Below are 21,235 nucleotides of genomic sequence, written 5' to 3' on the forward strand. Positions count from 1 at the left end.
AGTCATAAATATGTACCTAATTATTAACTTTCATTTACGCAGAAATTTATGTAATATGTTATAACTCATTTTTTCGGGGAAAATATTAGTTCTTCAAAAAAGTGCTTCTAATTAGGGAATTTACCGTTATGTTTTCATCTTCACGTATGTTTTTGAAATTTATTCAATCATTAAAGAATAATTGTGAATCTACTTTCATGGAAATCGCCTCCGGTTCAAGGTAAATTTTAAAGTTTTGTTTTCATCCATCTTACATTTGTTAAAATAAACCTCAAAATAAAAATTACGTTGGTAAGCATATGTATTTGAAAATGGATTTTACACCCAGAACCCACTAAATCAGTTTTATGAAAATGAAACCGACTTGGCAATTTTCATGCAAACAAACCTGAAAAGTAGTTTGAAAAGTTCGAAAAATGTAAAACTTTTTAATACCTACCTATGATTTCAATCTAATTTTTTTGGGCAAATGAGGAAAGATTTTTTCAAAAACGAATAAAATGATCGAACTTTAAGACTGAAAAAGATATGGACATAATTCATAATTGAATGCTTTTTATAAAAGCGAGTACTAGTAGGTAATAGTTACGTGAGATGTGAATAAAATAATTGCGTATGTTTGATTTTGAAGGAACTAAGGCGAAGTACCTAATTCAGATTGTCTACTTCACCATGAAAATTGGTCTCTTTCTAAACCTCGGAAGGAAGTTTTTTTTGCACATCTCGAAAATTTAAGCCACGAAAATCATTTAATCAAAATTTTATTCCTGAAAGCTACTTTTTCCATTTTTTGCCTGATTTTCTTGAAACAAAGGAAAAATAATTTTATTCTGAAGGGTAAAAATTTCTGAGAGATTTTGAATTTGTGATTATTTTGTAATTTTAATGAGCAAATTTGGCCTTCTCACATCTTGCAGCCGATAAAACATTTTAAAAAAACATGCTAGTATCATTTCTTTTAATTTTAGTGAGTACCTAGATCTACCTATCTTATCTATTACGCTAGGTATCTCTTCCTTTCAGCCAAGTCAATATAAGTAGAGGAAGAAGTCTCACGGAAAGCCGAAGTGATAACTCTTTACCTATACCAGTGAAAAATAAAATAACATCACTTGGTTGTACGTAATTACATCTGAGTACATTTTCGAATTGGACCTTTACAATTCTCAAAAGAAAAAAAGAAAAAAAATGTCCCGCTATTCTTGAAAGCTGAAATTATTAGGTCTTTATAGTGATTATTAGGGCTAAGATTTTTATGATAATGCTTTTTTTTTTGTAGCAACACCCTATGCGGCATAAATATATTTTCTTTGCGTTTCATTCCATTCTGAGGCAAATGGTGAAAGTTGATAGTGCTTTTTTTTGCTTTTTTTGGGTGTAAATGCTTTAAAATGCTTATTTTGGGCAAAAAAGGCGGAAATTTTGCTTTTTTGGGGCTTTTTTTCGTCGTTAGCGCTTTTTTTTGGTAAAAAATTGGTAAAATGAAGAAATAAGTTCCAAAAATACTAAAATTTATCAACTTTTTGCACATTTTTGAAAAAAAAAATAGTTGTTAAAAAAAGATGAGTTCAAAAAAACAAGGGAAGAAAAACTGAAAAATAACAGATTCAGTTTTCATTTTTCTATTTTTATTTTATTTTATTTTTTATTAAATTTTTAGTTTCAGTTTTGTTCCTTTTTTTTCTCCTTTTCATCTTTTAGTTCATTTTGGTTCAAGTTGTACATATATTTAAAGGAGGGGTCTTGCTCGGTTTAAAAAAACCTTCATTTTGATACGTAACATGGTAGGATTTGATAGCGCTTGTTTTTGCTTTTTTCTTACATTTTTATTGCTTTTTTTTAGCGCTTAAAACGTGTTTGATAGCGCTTGAAAATCCTAGCCCTAGTGATTATGATACGAGCGATAGGTAACTGATATCTAATAATTTACCTACAGAATTTGAATTCAACTGTTGAAATAAAAATGATAAGTTGAAATAAATTACAAAGTAACGCACGGTAGAACTTACTTTTTTCGGGAAATACGAATCTATCAAAATTCAAGCTAAACATTTCAGATTGATTACAAAACGGTGGCAGTGAAGTAGGTAGGTAGGTAGGTACTAGGTAGACTATCATTTCTGTTTTAAAGCGAAAATAATTGCATAAACTGTTCATCGCCGGCTATCGTATCAGAACGTGTAGGTACATCTCATGTTGTTGATGTCCAGTGGTGTTCTACTTAATGACTAGTACATATAATGATATACTTACATAATTTATGTATTTATGAATCGATGATTACTTTTCATTAAAATGGAAGATTGCGAATAAATTTTTTTTTTGCTTCAAAACTAAACAATTTTTGTTTTATTTCTATTCCAATTTTTGTAAATGATTTTAAGAATAAACGTAGAAATGAAAGGTATAGGAGAAAGATTTTGGAGATTCCGCGTCATAGAAACAGAAATTCGAGGAAAAAACTGAAGATTGTGAAGTGCATAATAACTCGATCAGTCAGTGTCACGTGTCTTCAACGATTGAAAAGAGAATGAGCAGATCGTTTTTCAAATTTATTTGAGGTAAACTACCAATTCTGGGTCAGGTTTTTTGTGGATTTGTGGAACTGCCAAAGGGGAGATGGAAGGGGGTTGCCGATCCAATTTTTAAGTGGAACAATTAGTTTAATAATTTTTGTATTTTTAGCAATTTTTTTTTGTGAAACACTCAAAAAACCAAAAATTTTTAAATAAATCAATCACGGCCTAATTCTGAATTTCCAATGCCTCGCATACCCAAAATTTGAAATTTTATGCATTGAAACTGTTCCTCACACTCTCGTTTATTGAACTACCTGTATAAGTACATACATAATATAATACCTACTTGGAAAAAAAAGTATTCATTTTTATTACTTAAGGAATAATTTTTCGAAGACCACTCTTCGGTATATGCAAAACCATACGTGGTCTGCATCATTTTTAAACAAAAAAAATTCTATTTAGAACTTGAAATTAACATGGATAGTACAAAATTAGCTACTCTTCACGACCAACAAGGTTTCAAGATTTGTTAATACTTTGATCTTACCTAAAAATGAGTTTAAAATTATTGCTGACTCACATTTGGCCGACAGACCCAGAATTGGAAGTTTACCCTAATTCAATAGGTACCGTCTACGTCTCACGAGTCACGGATCAAATTGTAGATATCTCTATTTCTTCGACAGTTCGATGTTTCACGGCAAGCGTTAGTTTCCGCTCTTCCCCTCTCCTCATCTCAATGTTTACTTTGCATTATTGCGGCAAAGGCAAGAGGTGGAATGCGGGAAAAAATGAGTCAGCCGTATACCTCTAGAAGATTTTATAATGAATATAAAATCCAAGATTTGCAATTGAATTGTATGAAATAATTTTTAACAAAATTTAAATCAAATATGTATTTAGGAAGGTAAGAAGACAGGTACCTATAGAGGGAACTCAAACAAATTTATATCGAAATTATCTGGTCGCCCACAAGACAAGCGTTAAATTTTCACCTCAATAAAATTAAATTTCGATAGAAAACATTATAATCTTCATTGTACAAGTGAAACAGTAAACAGAATTTTTTCAGGTCTGATTTCCCTCTCAAATTTCGGTCAGTCATGGAAATTTTCTAGTGCCTGAAGAACTGAAGCCATACCCATAAGTTAAAAATATTATATCACTCCAATGAGTAGGTACCTATTGAAATATTTTTGCAAAAATGTTTTGGCTGGGCTAATGGAGTAATAATTAGTTGTAATAATCTTATCGATGCACGTAATCGGATTATTTTCCAAGACCATATACGTGCGCATACAAATACTCATAAGATTGTCAATTCACCTCTACATCATGTAAAGGTGCATACAACGTGAATACAGTATGAAAATATTTTGTATAGGTAATCTTGACCGCGGCGATTTCTCGTATATGCTGTCAACATTCAAATCAAACGATGTGTTTCTTATCATCACGATGATTTTTCAAATAAATTTTTTTCATAAAAAACGAACGTGGTATGATGTGTGTGCGTGTGGCGAGTACAGAGAACCAATCAAACCAATCCTGACCGGTTGCACTTTGATCGTATTAAGTGTAGGTATAGAGATACATAGATAGGTTCGTGCTTCATATGGTACGCCGCCGATCGAATGAGAATAATGATGTTTTAATTGTCATTCCGTTCGGATCTTTTCGATGGTACGGTAATCGGATGCAATTTCGGCTTTTTTTTCTGTGGCATTATGTACTAAATATTTTGTTCATCGGTGAATAACTTATTTAAAGACCGCATAACATGGAGTCGTATGATAAAATTCTTGATCAGCTGTACCCGTAAGTTGGCCCTATACTTATATAGTTGAATCTATGCTTTAGAATTCTATCTATTGTTGAGGGATGTTTTTTCAATCGAGATTAAGTAATAAATTCAAGGATTGGAAAAAACATCCGAGCTACGTTGTAATTGATTTGTGTTTTTAATTTATATTACCTAATTTATTACTCTTTAAAAGAATTTAGCGCTTTCGCGTGTTGATTTTATTAGAGATATTGAAAAAATAATAATAATAATTAATAATAATAAAATGAAACCAGATGTAGTTTATAGTACCTACAGATTAGCCACTTACTTATACGAGTATCTATAAAGAAAAGTAAATCAATAGGCAGGTGATAAATTGATGAGTATTTACATATCTATCGCCCACCCCAAAGTAGGTACAGTATGTAGATGTACCTACCTACACTAATCTTAAAAGTCCAATTTTTGTCATTTCTTGGCTACAGCATGTGACATAAATCAGTTTCTAATTTTTTTTTCATTATGTATTCATTTTACGTTCGTTGTGAACTCGATAGATAGACCAAGTGAAGTGAGGTCATTTAGGCATACTTATACTCATATACATCCATCCTATCCTATAAAACGAAATTGAGCAGTACCTATCACATAATCGACCTATCTATGTAGTATCTTCTACTAACCTACCCGCCGCAAGTATTTAGAAAACAATCTTTTCAATCTAACGCTCGAATGTGGCTTTATTTCTTAATGTAATCTTTGAACATGGGTGTACATTTCATTGTTTCAGATTGATATTTGGTAGACACTATACATCAGGTACCTATATCCTTTGCTAATATCTGTGAGAGGGATATATGCCGTTCCTGCAAGGGATATTAGGGACAGATTACCACCCTTGTGGTGGTAACACTGAACAGCGTCGCGAGCTGGACGTCGAGTCCGGTGATCGGCGCTGCGGCCGTTATTCGTCATGTACTACTGTGTAGTGTCGGGTCAGTTAATTTGAGTTTATTGGGCACGTTCGCGTGAATGGTTAATTTGAACTTATTATTTCTTTGTAATGTCAATTTGAGTTTATATGGTTAATTTGAGTTTATCAGTGTATTAATTGTGTTAAACGGTTTCGCCGAAGAAGGCAATTATTATATTATTGTTTCATTGTGTAATTGTGTTTAAATCGACATGTATCGTAATTGAATACATAATTCTACCAACACCGCGTGTCGTGTATTATTCTGTGTAATATTATTTACCAATCTAGCCGGGGTAAGTCTCTTCTTAATCCATTATAGGAAGTCAGCATAAAGTAATATTTCACATTGGCGCCTAACTGCAATCTGAAATTAAATTTAGTGCATTTTTCCTGCTTATACACGCATCCGCGTGAGCTTAATTTGGGCTCCCTGGCCCAATTTGCATGATAAATACTGCGCTAAATTTATCTAGATAATATTAGGAGCTTTTTTCGCTTTTGTTCGTGTGAATTTTCCGGAGAATAAGCGCCCACAAAAGGCCGAAGAAAAGTTCCCGCGTTTTTAGATAGAACAGTGCATCGTACAGTAGCAGCCGGCCCGCCAACGCCGCTGCTGCACCCGCTCGTTGCATCGAACATCGGACGATATCGCCGTAGCTGCAGCTGCCGCCGTCGTCTCAACGGTTAAAACGATTCCACGAGTTCGCGCCAATTTTTCAAGTGCGCGTCTCGTGTGAAGGTACCGCCGCAGTACCTACTAATTTTCTCTTTATTACTACCTCGTGAATATTCTTAACTTGCTTCAATTAGTTTATACAATAAAAATATTTTTCGAATACGTTTAGAGAATTTATTTTATGTCCAATACACCACTGCGCCGCAGTACTCGGACCACCACACGAGTAGATTATAACGAACGTGCGTTACAAGGAAAGAGTACATCGCGCCGTAGTGTGCCAAAATCTACTTTACAGCCAATCTCCGAAACTAAACCCGAAATGGCTGGGAATAATAACATTCCGAATATAAACTTCCCGGATCTACCTGAGGATGACGAAGCAATCAATTGCGCATACTTGAAAGCTACAATCCAACAAGGATTCGCGGTAGAAAGAGAACATTTGACAGAGCTGTACATTCAGCAACAACAATTTAATAACCAAGTGGCAACTAGCAGCCAAGCCGCTCAGAATTCGCGCCTTGCCGCGCAAGAAGCTGCTATATCAGCTGCGAATGCAGCTAATTTTGTTCGCAATGTCGACCCTAGACTAACATCATCGGAGACTAATCTCGCCGAATTGAGACAATCGATTAACAACATAAACACTTGGGCCACTGAGCACGCAGCTGAATTCGCTGAATTAAAAACAAGCACACAGTACTCGGTACTACAACTTACCGAACGTGCAGACAATACAGACGAAACATTACGTCAAAACATAATTGAAACTAAAAGGAATACTCGTAACCACGAAGTACTAACAACTGAATTCTTTCGTCTAAAAGATAAATACGACGCGGTGCCACCGCACCAACAATTTACAGCTATTCAAGGCAATTTACAACCACCTCGTATTGACTTCGGTATCATGAAGAACGCCGGCATTACATACACAGAGGAGAATCGGTGGCACCCCCACGAATTCATTGAAGCCTTTGAAGATCATATGGCGATGTACAAAATTGAAAATCAGCACAAAGCGGCTGCGTTTAAGTCCGTAGTCATTACGAAGGACGCCGCCCAATGGCGACAAACGTGCCGCAGCACTGACACGTACGAAGCGACGAAAACCAGTTTCCTCAAATATTACTGGAACGCAACCATACAAGGTCAAGCTGAACTTCAGTGCGACAGGGTCAATTCCGCTAAGACTCTGCCAGAACTCGTAGCATTTTTAACAAGATGGTTAAAGACATTAGCGCAATCAAATCATCGCGGTACAGAATTCCTATTACAGATGTTTAGGACTAAAATGCCAAAACAATTCCACAGAGAATTACCTATAACAAACAACACGACGGTTACTGAATTTATTGAAAAAATGCAGAGCATTGCAGACGATTATCAGCGACTTTGGCACCAGGAAATTAAACTGGAACCATTTGAGCGTGGACCAAACGGTAACCCTCGACGCACAAACATACCTCGAGATACGATACTCAACAACCGTTGGAATGCGGACATGAAACCGCCTAAAGACCAACCAAGCGGAAATTTCGCGCACCACGACATGCAAGGACGTGCAATAAATGGAATACCACTTAACCCTTTTACGATGGGGTACAAACAGATAGGAAATGGTTATAACATTCCTCCTCCCAATAGAGGTCCACTCGCGCTTACAGCCCCCCCTACACCGGGAGTACTCGCGATAACAAATGGTAAAGCGCCAAATTTTCCACCACCCAATTTCCAAAATAATAAACACAGAGCAAAGCCTCTGGAAGTGAAATATTTAGCTTACGATGCTGAAGGTAACTGTCTAGGTGAATTTTCACCTCACTCAGGTCAAATTGAAGTACCTTACAATAATACACACTCAGTAAACGTAACTGATATCGATACGGAAACGGACAATACGGTGCCGGCTTATGTAATCGCATACGATCAATATGGTAATGTTGTTGACCTCGAAGAGGAGGAACAACAACAACAGACAACGGCTACATTGCCTCAGGAAACATTTTTTACTGCAACACAAGTACAACAAATGTTGCAAATGCAACAAGCACAACAATCGCAAGCAGCGATGGCAACTCTTGCTGCTAACGTAGCAGGTATCCAATTCAATACCCCGCCACCACCCACCACGCCCCAACCTACCACACAGGCTTCACAGCAGGCCCCAATTACGAGTCCATTTACACAAACTGGACCCATTCCGCAACCCACTGCGCCTAATACAACTGCATCTACCACCACTGGTACACCCCAGCCTAATACAACTAACACGGCGCAGGGAAACGCCAAGAACTAGGCGATCAGGAGTCTGCGCCTAGTACAAATGAGACTCCGATTAAGCCAGACTCGTCTATACTTGATGACTACATTTGGGTTGGCGACAGCCTCGTACACTATATTCGTAGAGGTACATTCAAACGACAATACAATCTACCTGCTTGCATACAAGAGCAAATTAAGCTCAATGACCTCCACGATATAATCAAAAAATCGAAATTTACACCTAACGCAACATTCATATTATCTGCTTGCCAGGCAGAATTAAATTTCTTCAACGAACCATTCGATAAAACAGAAGAGAAATTACGTAAAATTGTAAACATGATTTTCGATAATCACAAGGCTAAACACATCATACTCCTGATGCCTGTTGTACTACCTTACCGCAACCCGAAATACGGCGTCAAAATAGGCAAATATAGCAAAACTCGCGATATATTCGTTCGTATTGCGGAAGATCCGCGAATCACTTTTATACGCGACCTAGCGTACCAATTTTTACGCACTGAAACATGCGTACACACTGATGACACACATTTTCAACTACCGGAAGCATCTACGGATAACAAAATAATGCCATTGGAAAACACGTTCCATTTTTCAAACACAATGAACAGACATTATCCAGAAATGGCTATGTACCCAGTTATACTAGATATGATGTGCCAGCATCTACTCAAATACGAAAACATCCACCTATCTGACAATGAAAGAGTACATCCTAAGACTGAACAGTCTGAAGAATCCTCACATGAACATAAGGACGACCAAGTCCAAATAAACAGAAGCACAATGCGTGCTTTAGTACAATTATTAGCAGAACGAATTCACTGCAGTCCAATCTCCGGTGAATATGAACGAAGGGAATACATTCCCGACGGACATAAAGGTTCATTTCACAAAATTACGTACGATCCACCAGCAAAAGCTGCCAAATTTTCAAGACTCTACGATTACAATTCGCCACTAGGTCGAAAACAAATCGCTCAGGACGGCGACAAAAAACGTACAATCGTGAAAGACGAAGCGAAGAAGTCGCCTACAAACGACAGATTAAATGAATATTTGGTCAATATGGCCGACATAGAGGACCTATATACTCATACTGTAAAAATTGTAGACGATGGCACTAAACCACCAGAAATAAAATTAAGAAAATTAGTCGAAATACCAGTTTCGATGGCAAACATTGCTGACAATGCAAAATACTATGCATACGATTCGCCTTTAGGACCAAAAACAATAAAAGTGTCCAAAGACAACAAAATAGAAATTTGCGACGACCAAGCATTAAAATGCGATCCCAATATCGAATTAAACAAAGCTATACTTGAGCTTGATGACATTATGAAACTCAATACTCACAACATCAGGTTTATTCCTCAAGAAACAAAAGGTGGTTTTGATCCGCCACTAGTAATGCTTGAAAAACATGATCCTAACGATGGAGAACATTACTACAACGTCGTAGAAATCACTAAACCTGAAATTGAAAATATTAACGAAAACACTCTCGAAAATGACACTGACTCAGGGTTCGATGAACCCGACGACGTAGTTCCAACGTTTGAAATACACAATGTGGGTATAAACGTGATACCAACGGTCAACGAAGACAATGTTACACAGGACTCAGTTCCTCAATTGCCCAGTCTAATGAAGATTGACCATATTACAGCGATACCTATTTTTATTAACGACATGCCATTACCAGCTCAGTTGGATTCGGGGGCTCTCCCCAACGTAATGACGAAAACTCTCGTTGACTACATTACAAGAGAACACCCACAATGGATACGTTACGTAAAATTGAACAATCCTGTCAATTTACGCATGGCAGACAACTCACTAGTTAAAGCAATGACGCACTGCGTCGAGATATGTGTACGTCTAGGTACCCATATGGTATGCATGCCATTCTACGTACTTGACACAACAGGTAAATCACTGTTAATTGGCCGATTATCAATGCGCCACCTTGGCATAGTCATTAACCACCGCGAGGGGCATGAATATGCCGAGTGCCACCCTAAAAAGGCAAAGTCCTTTAAAATACCATATTTGAATAAAACTGAAATCAACGATATTTACCCAGTCAAAAAGATTGCAGTTCTCAGAAAAAACAAACGTGAAGCTATTCGTTTGATCAGTCAAAACACATTCTACATGGATGAAGACTGGGCTCACGAACAAAACCAAGCTAGAGAGCTTTACCTAAAAAATATGAGAACTGATCTCAATAACCTAGTTATAAAAGGTGACATAACCTTACAAGAAGCTAATGACGCTTGGGACAAACTTAAAACTTACTCAGACATATTCAGCTTCAATGCTGGCCGATACCGTGGGGAGACGGTCAAATTTAAATTTAAAGATGGAAAAATTCCTCCATTAGGCCTGTGGAGAGGTGAAAAATTCAGACCCTCCCAGAAAATCATTGAAGCGCTCCGACGCACAATTTCCAAAATGCTAAAGCTCGGCATTATAAGACCTTCAAGGTCTAATTACATAAACACTACCGCACCTGTTATCAAGAAAAACGGTGACATACGGCTATGTTTAGATGCCGACGAACTGAATAAAGTACTACAAAAAGTGCTCACTGAGCCTAATACTGTAGAATACATTATCTACGAAAACCAAGGTGACAACCTTTTTTGTACGCTGGATTTTACTTGTGGATTTTGGCAATTAGTACTAGACGAAGCTTCTCGTCAATTTACAGCATTTCAGGTATGCGGCCAAGTTTACGAATTTTGCCGACTACCTTACGGCTTGAACATATCAAGCGGCGAATTTGTCTACATGATAAATAAGGTTATACCTGACCAAAAAGGAATTACAAAATTCGTAGACGACGTGAAAGTGTCTGGCTCGACATTCAAGGAGACTCTAGACCGATTATTATACGTATTTGACAAAATACGCGAAAATGGATTAAAACTCAATCCAAACAAAACACAATTTTTCCGCAACTATGCAGAACACTTAGGATTCGTCTTATCTAAGGATGAAGTCGCTAAACAAAGCGAAAAGGTCAAAAAGTTCATGGAATTTGTTAACAAACACCAGAAAAATGGCAAATTTCACATTACGACTGTGAAACAACTTCTACAATTAGTTGGCCTAACTGGCCTGTACAGAAACTTTATACCTAACTACATGCAAATTCTTGCACCTATTTATGCTACTACGCAAGGTAAAAATGCCAAAGATGGCAAAATTGAGTGGGGAGAACTCCAAGAAAAAGCTTTCGAGGAGCTCAAGGCAGAATATTGCAAAGACTTTAAAATACAACCACCCCCGCCTACGGGGGAACTCTGCTTAGACACCCACGTTACAGACGACGCAATGAATGCGGTACTATTTTACATTACTATTGATCCTGTTACCGAACAGGAAATTAAACACGTATGCTTATACGTATCGATAGCTTTCGAGGAGCACCAAAAACATTTTACACCTTTTGACAAAGACATGATGGCTCTTGTACAAGTACTGAAAAGGCTACAAATGTGGGTACACGGACGTATTATCAACGTCAAATCACACTTACTAGCCACGATCAATCGGTATCGTGAAATGATGCAGACTCATCGCAAAGCTGCGTACTGGATCACGATGCTAAATTGCTTCGATTTACGTTTCAAATTAAATACATCAAACAGAATGCTATACGTGCTACAAGCACCTGAACTGGAAATAAAAAATTTCCAAACACTAATCACGACGTTTGACATAAATTTTCTAGATGAAAACGTTCCCATGCTAATTACTAAACTATCCGACATTGCAAGATACCAACAAAACGACGATACTTGCGCTAAACTTATTAAAAAATTAAGAAAATATCATTCTCCTGACAAAAAAGCTGAGATTGAAGCTAAGAAAAAGCTATTAAAACGCTTTACCCTACGAGAAATGAAAACTACAGAAGAGATCTCATCTTCACCTGACACTCGTAGCGAATCTGATACGACTCAGAAAAAAGTTAAGATGAAGGTAATCCTAATGAAAACACTACCTGACAAAACTCAGGTGCCATACTTACCTGACGAACTCTTCTACGACACTGTAGATTTCTTACATACTGCATATGGCCACACAGGTGCCAATAAACTCGACATGGCATTCCGCCGAATTTACTACCATCCTCGATCGCTGGAATACATTCGCGAAATAACCAATGCATGCCTAGTATGCAAATTAAATAAAAATTACTCGCAACCTAAGAGTATAGAATTTGGCAAAGTCGAAGCCTTCGGCATTGGAGAAGTCCTATCTGTGGACTTATACGGACCAGCTCCGGCTATAGAAGGAAAACCTAAGTACCTACTTGTCGCTAAAGACATTTTTACCGGTAAAAACTGGATTCGCTCACTGCCTGAAATTAAGGCTGAAAACGTTTGTCGAGAGATGAAAACCATACTTAATGACATACTGAAAAATGCAGTAACAGTCAAAAAAGTTATCACTGATAACGGTAAACAATTTATAAGTGAAGAGTGGTATAATCTACTCCAAGACAGAAACATAAAAGTTGCGCATACAAATGCGTACAACCCGCAATCTTCGTCGGTTGAACGTACTATGCGAATTATAGGTGACAAATTGCGAACCAAAATAAACAAGGAACACGATCCTTACACAACACACGCAAACTGGTACACTTACGTCAATGAAATTGAAAACGAGATAAACAATACTCCAGGTATTTTTGGGTTCAAACCTAATGAGGCCTGGGGCATTTCAGATCCCATTTCGGAGAAATTACCTCATAAAGACAATATATTCAATTTCACTCATAGCTTACTTGAACTGCTGCAAAAGCTAGCAAAAACAAAATTACCCTCAATGACAATCCAGGAAAACTGGGAATACAAGCTAGACAAAGATGATGTGATCATCGAACCAGACGGTAGTGCACGCGTCACCGCGGACGGAGCTTGCTCCAAAAACGGTGACGACGATGCAGTCGCTGGAATCGGCATTTGCTTCGCTCCCGAATCAAATAAAAACATATCCGTACGGATCGGAGAGAAAGGAGACTTTCCTGTCTCCAACAACTATGCTGAACTCATAGCGATACTCATAGCACTTATGACGATGAAAAGAAATGGCTTTGAAAAAGTCAAATGCTTTTCTGATTCGAACTATGCAATCAAAGCACTGAACCACACCGTCGAGAGATGGAAAAAGAATAACTGGTTAAACTCTAGGAAAAAACCTGTTTTCCACAAAATCATTTTCGAAAAAATTCTCAAACTCAAAGAGCAGTTTAAACGTTGTGAATTTATTCATGTATATGCCAGAAAATTGGAATACACTAACATTATTGCAGACCAACTTGCGAAGAAAGCAGTATACACCACTGACTTACTTAGCCTAAAAGTTGACAACATGTCACAAAAACAGATTATAGAAACTTTCATACGTGAAAAACGTCGATTGAAAGAAATCGAGGACGAATATAATTTTAACAAGGAACACCCAGACCCCACTACATTACGTCTAGGTGACTTAGTATTACTCACAAATCACAAACTGTCCAACAGTGACAGGTTAACAGGTGAAAAATTTTACCCAAAGAAATCTGGACCTTACATGATCTTACAACGATCTGGAAAAAATTGCTACTTAATAGAACCAATTGACAACTCGAACGTAAATCGAGTAGCAAACGTGAGACAACTCACGCTTTTCATGACACAAGACGAAATAGACAGAATGAGGAAAGACCCTTGTTTACACTCGTACATCGATCAAGCAGACATGATTTCGAAAATAAAAAATTTTCTAAACAATCACTTGACAAAAACCTATTCGTCTACCTCGACTGAAGATAGCGATTCGCGCGTAAGACGTATACAAGGCATACCATTAGCCACTGACGCTGACAAAGCAGTATATGACAAAGGCTCACGAATGATTATTAAAAAGGTAATTGACGTAGCGCGAGAACAGCGCCTAAATTTGCGAAATTTGAAAAAATTTGACACACAACTTTATGAGTCGATTATGAGCTCAACAAATCTCTCATCTGAGGAGAAGACACAAAAACAAAAAGCTCGTATCGCACGCAAGAAGAAATATAAAAAACGGAAAAAAGCTGAACTCAAGCCTACACCTACACTTACACCTAAAAAGAAAAAACCATCTGTCGCAGACAGGATCAAAAATACTACACAGGCCACAGGCTCGAACACCAACACTAATATTCATCCCCCTAGTACATCTAGAGCACTACCGACAGGGGCAGGGTACCCCACTCCCACCACCAAACAGGACAAATCCCGTATTTCAGCTCGACTAGCTGCAAGACAGGCTAAAACAGGCTGGAAACCACAATTTACGAATTTTAATACTCAAAGTATTCATTTCGATGATCCAATCGATCAAGGCTACGAATCTATTTTTGATACTGAAATTACAAAAAAACCAAAATTGGACACTGGGGCAAGTAAACAAACCCCCAAACCCAACCAAAAAGAAATTCCCACGGTGGAAAAGAAACCTACAAAGGACAATACAAATACCGACTCTATGGTCGAAGAATTAAAAAATTTAAATTTGTTTCACGTCAAACAATATGACGCATCGTCTGACACTGACAACGAGTCAGCTAAAACGTCACGAAAAAAGAAAAAAGTGAAATTCAAATCAGACACTGAACCTGAACAAAAAGACCTAATTGAACTACTACAAAAACTCAAAGTCGACCCTACAGAGATCGACGATGCACTTTCGGAACCGACTCGAATTCGTAAAAGAAAACAGTTTTTGAACCAATATGCTGAATTGGCTAAAAAAGTCAAACCACGCTACAACGCGTGTATACGCGACATTGAAAAAAGAAACCTCGAACTCAGGAAGAAACAAAAAGACAAAAACAGCGAATCTTATTTGCGTTTAAAAGCTGACATGGCACAGCGTAAAAAAGAAAAAGAAAAATTTGACGAAAAGTGCAAAGAAATGGAAAAAGAAATGAAAAACAAACCCTACCTATTTCGGGGGTTGCATTAACCATCACCCACTGTGGAAAGACAAATCGAATACAATTCGAAATACCCTTACTTTGAAATTACTTTCATTTTCCAACTGAAAAAATTATTCGAACGAAGCTTCGTATACCTAATCAACCAGCTAGCGGTTCGCTAGTGAATTTTTTTCCGGTAGCCGGCGACATGTCATCGGACGTGAACATGGGCGCCTCATCATCACACTCTTATGCTGCCGCAGCCGCAGCCCCAGCCCAACAAGACGACGCCGCTCGTACTAACCGCGCGTATAGACCGCAATTAGGATCAATGCAACAACGCAATACGTCTCCGATGCCAGGTACAGCAGCCGCAGCGCCGCAACAACAACCAGCGAATTATCAACCCCAATTCGCCGCTCCTGGAGCCGCTAATGTACGCATGCCTCGCGGCCAAGCTCCAGCACGTCACAACATGCCGCCACCGGCGCCCGTGGCACCTGCTTCAAATACACCACGGCAACGACGTGCGCTCCAAAATCAACAGGCTCAGCGTCTCGACAATGCGGTACCTCCGCAAGCCAATCCGAACGAACCAGTATTGGAACAACATAGACAGCAATATGACGCGCAAGGACGCGTAATTGTACCCAACGCAGCTGCACCCCCTCGTCAACGGCGTACAGTGGAAAGTACCCCCGCACGACCCGCTGCACCGCGTCAGCGTCGTGACCCGCTAGCTCAAACACGACGCAATCATAATCGCTTTAGAACGCGATACAATATCAATACGGACTATTTACGTCCGTTTTTCCCACTAAACCAATACCCACTGCGGTATACGTTACTCGGAATCCACAACCGCGACAGTACGGTTCAAACTGCGCTAGCTGCGCAAGATATTTTAATGCTCGGCGATGGATTTGTATTTGGCATGGTGCAATACATTTTGCAACGTAAACCCGAAATGCGCGACCTCCTCCACCCCTCGCTATATCGCAGAGACCTTACGCTCCAAGACCTTATCAATTACTTGACTTCATTACCACAGATCCCACGGCGGCTCATGATATCGATTGGAAATTGGGACGCATTCCATGGAACAGCAGCGTTCAATTTCGAACAACAATTTATTGCGCTACTTCGCCTATTGCAACGTAGACAAGTTGAGGAAATCTATGTAATGCCATTGATTCGCTACCGCGAACAACCCCAACAAGTCTTACAAGACTACGAGCGAGTTCTCCGCAGCACTTGGACTAGAACGTTCAGCGGTACCATCCAAATGATGGCACCACTCGATTTCTTCGCAGGTCTAGAACCTGAGATTGATCAATTCGGTCCAATGTACCGACTAGAAGACTTCACTGACTTCGTCATAACCGTACGCAACGAATTTATCATGATTCCATTAGACGTCACCGAACGTGCCAACGATGATAATGACAACTACGAAGGAAATGACGACGACAATGCGTCCAATGCGGGAAACGATGATAGCGACCGTGAACTCAACGCCTCAGTACAGCAGCAACTCGCTGCGAATAATAATACTCAGCAAAACCAGCAACCAAACGCCGTTGCTGGACCATCGAGCCAACCCGCTCCTACGCCACCTGCCGACAACGCAGCATCCGCTGGAGCTGGTATTAATCAACAAACTTCACAGAGCATACCTGCTCTCGGACAACAAACAGTGAAAATACCCGGAGGCACGGCTACTATCACAGTAAACTCTCGCATATTCTCTCCAACGCGTAATACTACGCAAAATGCCCCTACTTCGGGTCAAAGTGCGAATGAGATATTTCAATCGATCGATAGTCTGGCAACACCGCCAGCATCTCAAGCTCAAGCTACACCGTCAGCTCCGGCTTCACCGGCGCTACCTGCGTCAACTCAACCGATTGTCCAAGGGTCACCGCGATCCACCGCACCGAATTACCTCAGCTTCGCACCCAACCCGAGCCCACGATCGCTTGGAATCGAACACATGGACACCAGCACAGCGCCGAATACACCGACGCAACCTCAAACCTCATTCGCATCATCGGTGGCTACTACGCCAGCCAATACAACGTTTCAATCGCCGAACACATCGGCACAATCGACACTGTCCTCAGCGACAGACGAATCCAAAATGGAGGATGAGCCCAGCTTAGCTGAACTCAAATCTCCGATGAAAGACAATTTCGACGATTCGAAGAACGAGGAAGATTAAAAATTCCTAAAGAGGTTACATACCTAAACAATATACAAAAACTGGTGAAATTTTTATTCAACTTTTCCCACTGGGAAAGTTATTAAAAAAATAAATTTTGGCAATGTAAAAATGAACTTCAAAATTGTAGGTACCTACCCACCAAAAAGTAGGTACTGATAAATTCAAAAAAGGTTTCTATACCTAGGGCCAAAATTTCACCAGTAAAACTTTCAAAATTCACTCGAAGTCGCCAATATTTTCGTAGTTTTGACCATTTTTATTTATTTTTTTTTTTTTATCAAAATCGAGTGAATTAACGTAGTTTCAATAATTTAAAATTGTCCAAATTTTTACAACGCCTACATCGGCGTGATATTTTCCATATCATGTTACTAATTGCTATGGGTTTTCGCTTCACTTAGCAAATCATCGAATGTCGTAACGATTCCTGGCAACGTTAAAGCCAGTCGACTCAGCGTAGTAAAGGCGAGGGACTGTACCGCCTCAACGAAATTAATTTTCCATCTCGTCGTCGTACCATCACGTTATCTACGATTTTCATCCGACGGTTCCAGTATTTTCAATCGACTCTTCAAAGATAAAAAATTGTATACGATTCATTACGTCTTGCTAGTCGTTTTCTCGCACCTGCGTGTGCAATCGATGATTTTCTTTTGTGATGTTGATATAAACAGTGTAATTTGTCCGATTTGTAATTCATTCAATGATGTTAGAATTGTGTAAAATATCATGTACCCTGTAGTAACTAGTTTACGGTTACGTGACCGTTTTTTCATTTTTCCTATCTTGTTGTTTATGTTTGTTTTTGTTTAATTTTCAATCTTTATTTTTTCTTAATTTTTATTTTTTCGAAACACGTGGACCAAAATTGTAAATTTTTTCAAAAGAGGTGCTCAATTTTTAATTTTTAAGCATTTGTTATTGTTTTTATATAAAGCGCCAGTAAAAGAAGATAAAAAAGAAGTCCACTATTAATTTGTAAAAAGTGTTTGTTTTATGTATTTTGAATGTTTTTTGACGTATTTTTTGACAGTTTTCATTTTTATCAACTCTTAAATTTTTTGATGTAATTTCGCCCATTTCTGCCACAGTGCAGTACAGCTGACCTGAAACAGAATCCACTGCGATTCGAATAACGGTTCGCTCCTCTTGGCTTTTGTCTTATCTCCAATTTTGACCGGAAGGGTACTCCAGCCACTGCGCTGAAACAGAAAAATTTCGAATAGATTAGGGAAAAGTCTTCTTTTTGGAAACTGTCTCGCAAGTATACTGTACATACCTGGTACACCTGGCTCATGTGAGCTGCTCGCGCTTGCCTTCGGTTCTTGGATCGCTGGTGGACAGTGCAGTGCACTGAGTTCAGGGGTGGTAGACGAGTGCAGTTACTTACGTACGTGGGTGAAAAGTGTATTTTCTCTGCTCCTACTTTCACACAGTGAAACACACGGGGGGCAGGGGACCGATCCTACATCGGGTCAATCACCTTACAGGTGCGTCATATAACTCTCATAATATCCGTATGTTCCTCTGTGGCTACTCTCACGAGTAAACACACGAAGGGGCATATGTGAGAGGGATATATGCCGTTCCTGCAAGGGATATTAGGGACAGATTACCACCCTTGTGGTGGTAACACTGAACAGCGTCGCGAGCTGGACGTCGAGTCCGGTGATCGGCGCTGCGGCCGTTATTCGTCATGTACTACTGTGTAGTGTCGGGTCAGTTAATTTGAGTTTATTGGGCACGTTCGCGTGAATGGTTAATTTGAACTTATTATTTCTTTGTAATGTCAATTTGAGTTTATATGGTTAATTTGAGTTTATCAGTGTATTAATTGTGTTAAACGGTTTCGCCGAAGAAGGCAATTATTATATTATTGTTTCATTGTGTAATTGTGTTTAAATCGACATGTATCGTAATTGAATACATAATTCTACCAACACCGCGTGTCGTGTATTATTCTGTGTAATATTATTTACCAATCTAGCCGGGGTAAGTCTCTTCTTAATCCATTATAGGAAGTCAGCATAAAGTAATATTTCACATATCTACAATTGATTCCTAAAATATTAATTTCGGCTACAATCTTCGCAAGTTGACCATTTTTCGTAATGCCTATCAGCAAACTGTGACATCAAAAAGAAATTCCCTCATACAGATGGGTAAAAATAAGGAGGGGGTATACCTATCGATAAATTAGGGTAAAGAGATCTTCACAATTTAAGGGTTAATACTATATCGGTACCTGCGAGTTTTGACTTAATTTTGAATACCTATATATAATGACAACAAGATTAGTGGGACATAATTTTTTTCAAGATTCTTACTTACCTATTTAACTTTCAAACTCATGTCAATTTCCAAAATGAATGGTTCCAAAATTGGAGAATAGGTATTTTAATTAACATTTTTCGTAAGTCCGAAAGGATCCAATCATCAATATACAAACTACATACGAGAAACTAATTATGATAACAAGAGTGTAAAAGTTATTATGGTTTATACTTACCTTAATATCTCAATACCTATTACTTATCCACTTTTATTTTAAGATTTAAAAAAAAAAAAAAAACGTTATTAGGTACCTAAAGTTTTTGAAAGTGAAGGACGTGCTTATCGCGAATGACGACACGTTGAGAGAATGCGATAATACGAATACTTTCATTCGCGGCTATCTACAAAGGACGTCATAAAGCTTCTGTCAGGTGGTTTCGAGTGAGCTTTCACGTGAGGTGGACAGAACTTAAATGAGATGAAGGAATCTTTTCAGAGTTACTAAAGTATCGACTGATAGAGAATGAACGATTCAGATTTATTAGATAACAATCAAAAAATGTCGAAAATTTGATACAGCTGATCAAAATGTTCTACTTATTATACATGCCTTTGTTTTGGATCTGATGAATCTGTAATACATATAAAATGTCAAGGTCCGAGTTTGAGTTTTCAAACTTGATTTTTTTTTGTTAGAATTTATTAGGTATTAAAGTATAGGATTTCTGATTTTCTTTACCTATTTTAAAGGTCGAACGTTCGATATAAGACAAGTGACCTTTTAGGGCTCAAGTTGAGGTTGTCATTTTTTTTTTCAAAGTTTGAAAATTCATAGGTGATTAGAAGAAAAATGTCAGCAACTTAAACCCAAAATTCAGATTAGGCACTAGAAATTTTTAGAGTTTCCAATTAATTTCTGATTCAAATTAAAATAAATGAAATCCACACAACTTTGATTCGGCGACTAAAACTTCGAAGGTTTTTTTTTTCATGGAAATTTTAATATTTCAACTCTTTATTTTCAACATTAGTAACTCAACCAGAAACGGATTTATGGGAGGGGAGAGATACACCGCTTCTAATATTTAGAAAATTCGAATTACCTATAGCTACCTACCTAAGTACCTACCTATGTTGGCAAAATCGTTAATTCGCCGACTGAATTGTTTTATCGTCCATAAAATTGATGAACACCATTATTTGAGTATTGTACTTGGGACACTAAAACTAATTTTTCGTCGACAGAATAGCACGACCTTCCTCTTGATCCTCCCCGATTTCTTCAAATGCGATTGCCTATGTACTAAACTCAAAGGATAATTTTTAACCCTAATTATTAAATTTTCTGAGCAACAACCTTTTTATTATAATTAATTGTAGGTAATTTAAGTGCGTTCAATTCATAAAGTTGCAGCCCGTCGAACAGCTTCGAAAGGCTATTTTTGGTTTAGTGAGCTGCACAATCGAATACTTTATGAAATACCTACGTAGTACGCAGGCCCGTAGCCAGGATTT

General features: G+C 38.2%; 1 protein-coding gene across 3 annotated transcripts in view; it reads left to right on the top strand.

The window, feature by feature from the left end:
• The first annotated feature begins 182 nt into the window (after positions 1–182).
• The window catches only part of LOC135832825 (1-acyl-sn-glycerol-3-phosphate acyltransferase beta-like), a 31,792-nt gene continuing 10,739 nt past the window's right edge, over positions 183–21,235 (top strand). The window contains exons 1-2 of one of the 3 annotated variants that reach the window (XM_065346328.1): positions 4,091–4,340; positions 5,099–5,127. Coding sequence is in view for 2 of the 3 variants with exons in the window: in XM_065346327.1 (XP_065202399.1) it covers positions 4,303–4,340 (38 nt within the window). In the remaining variant the exon portion in view is untranslated. Of the gene's footprint in view, positions 221–4,089; positions 4,341–5,098; positions 5,128–21,235 lie in introns of those variants that run through there. The other 2 variants (XM_065346326.1, XM_065346327.1) reach the window with 2 other exon arrangements.

Source organism: Planococcus citri, chromosome 1 (assembly GCF_950023065.1).
Source record: "Planococcus citri chromosome 1, ihPlaCitr1.1, whole genome shotgun sequence".
NCBI classification, from domain to species: Eukaryota; Metazoa; Arthropoda; class Insecta; order Hemiptera; family Pseudococcidae; genus Planococcus; species Planococcus citri.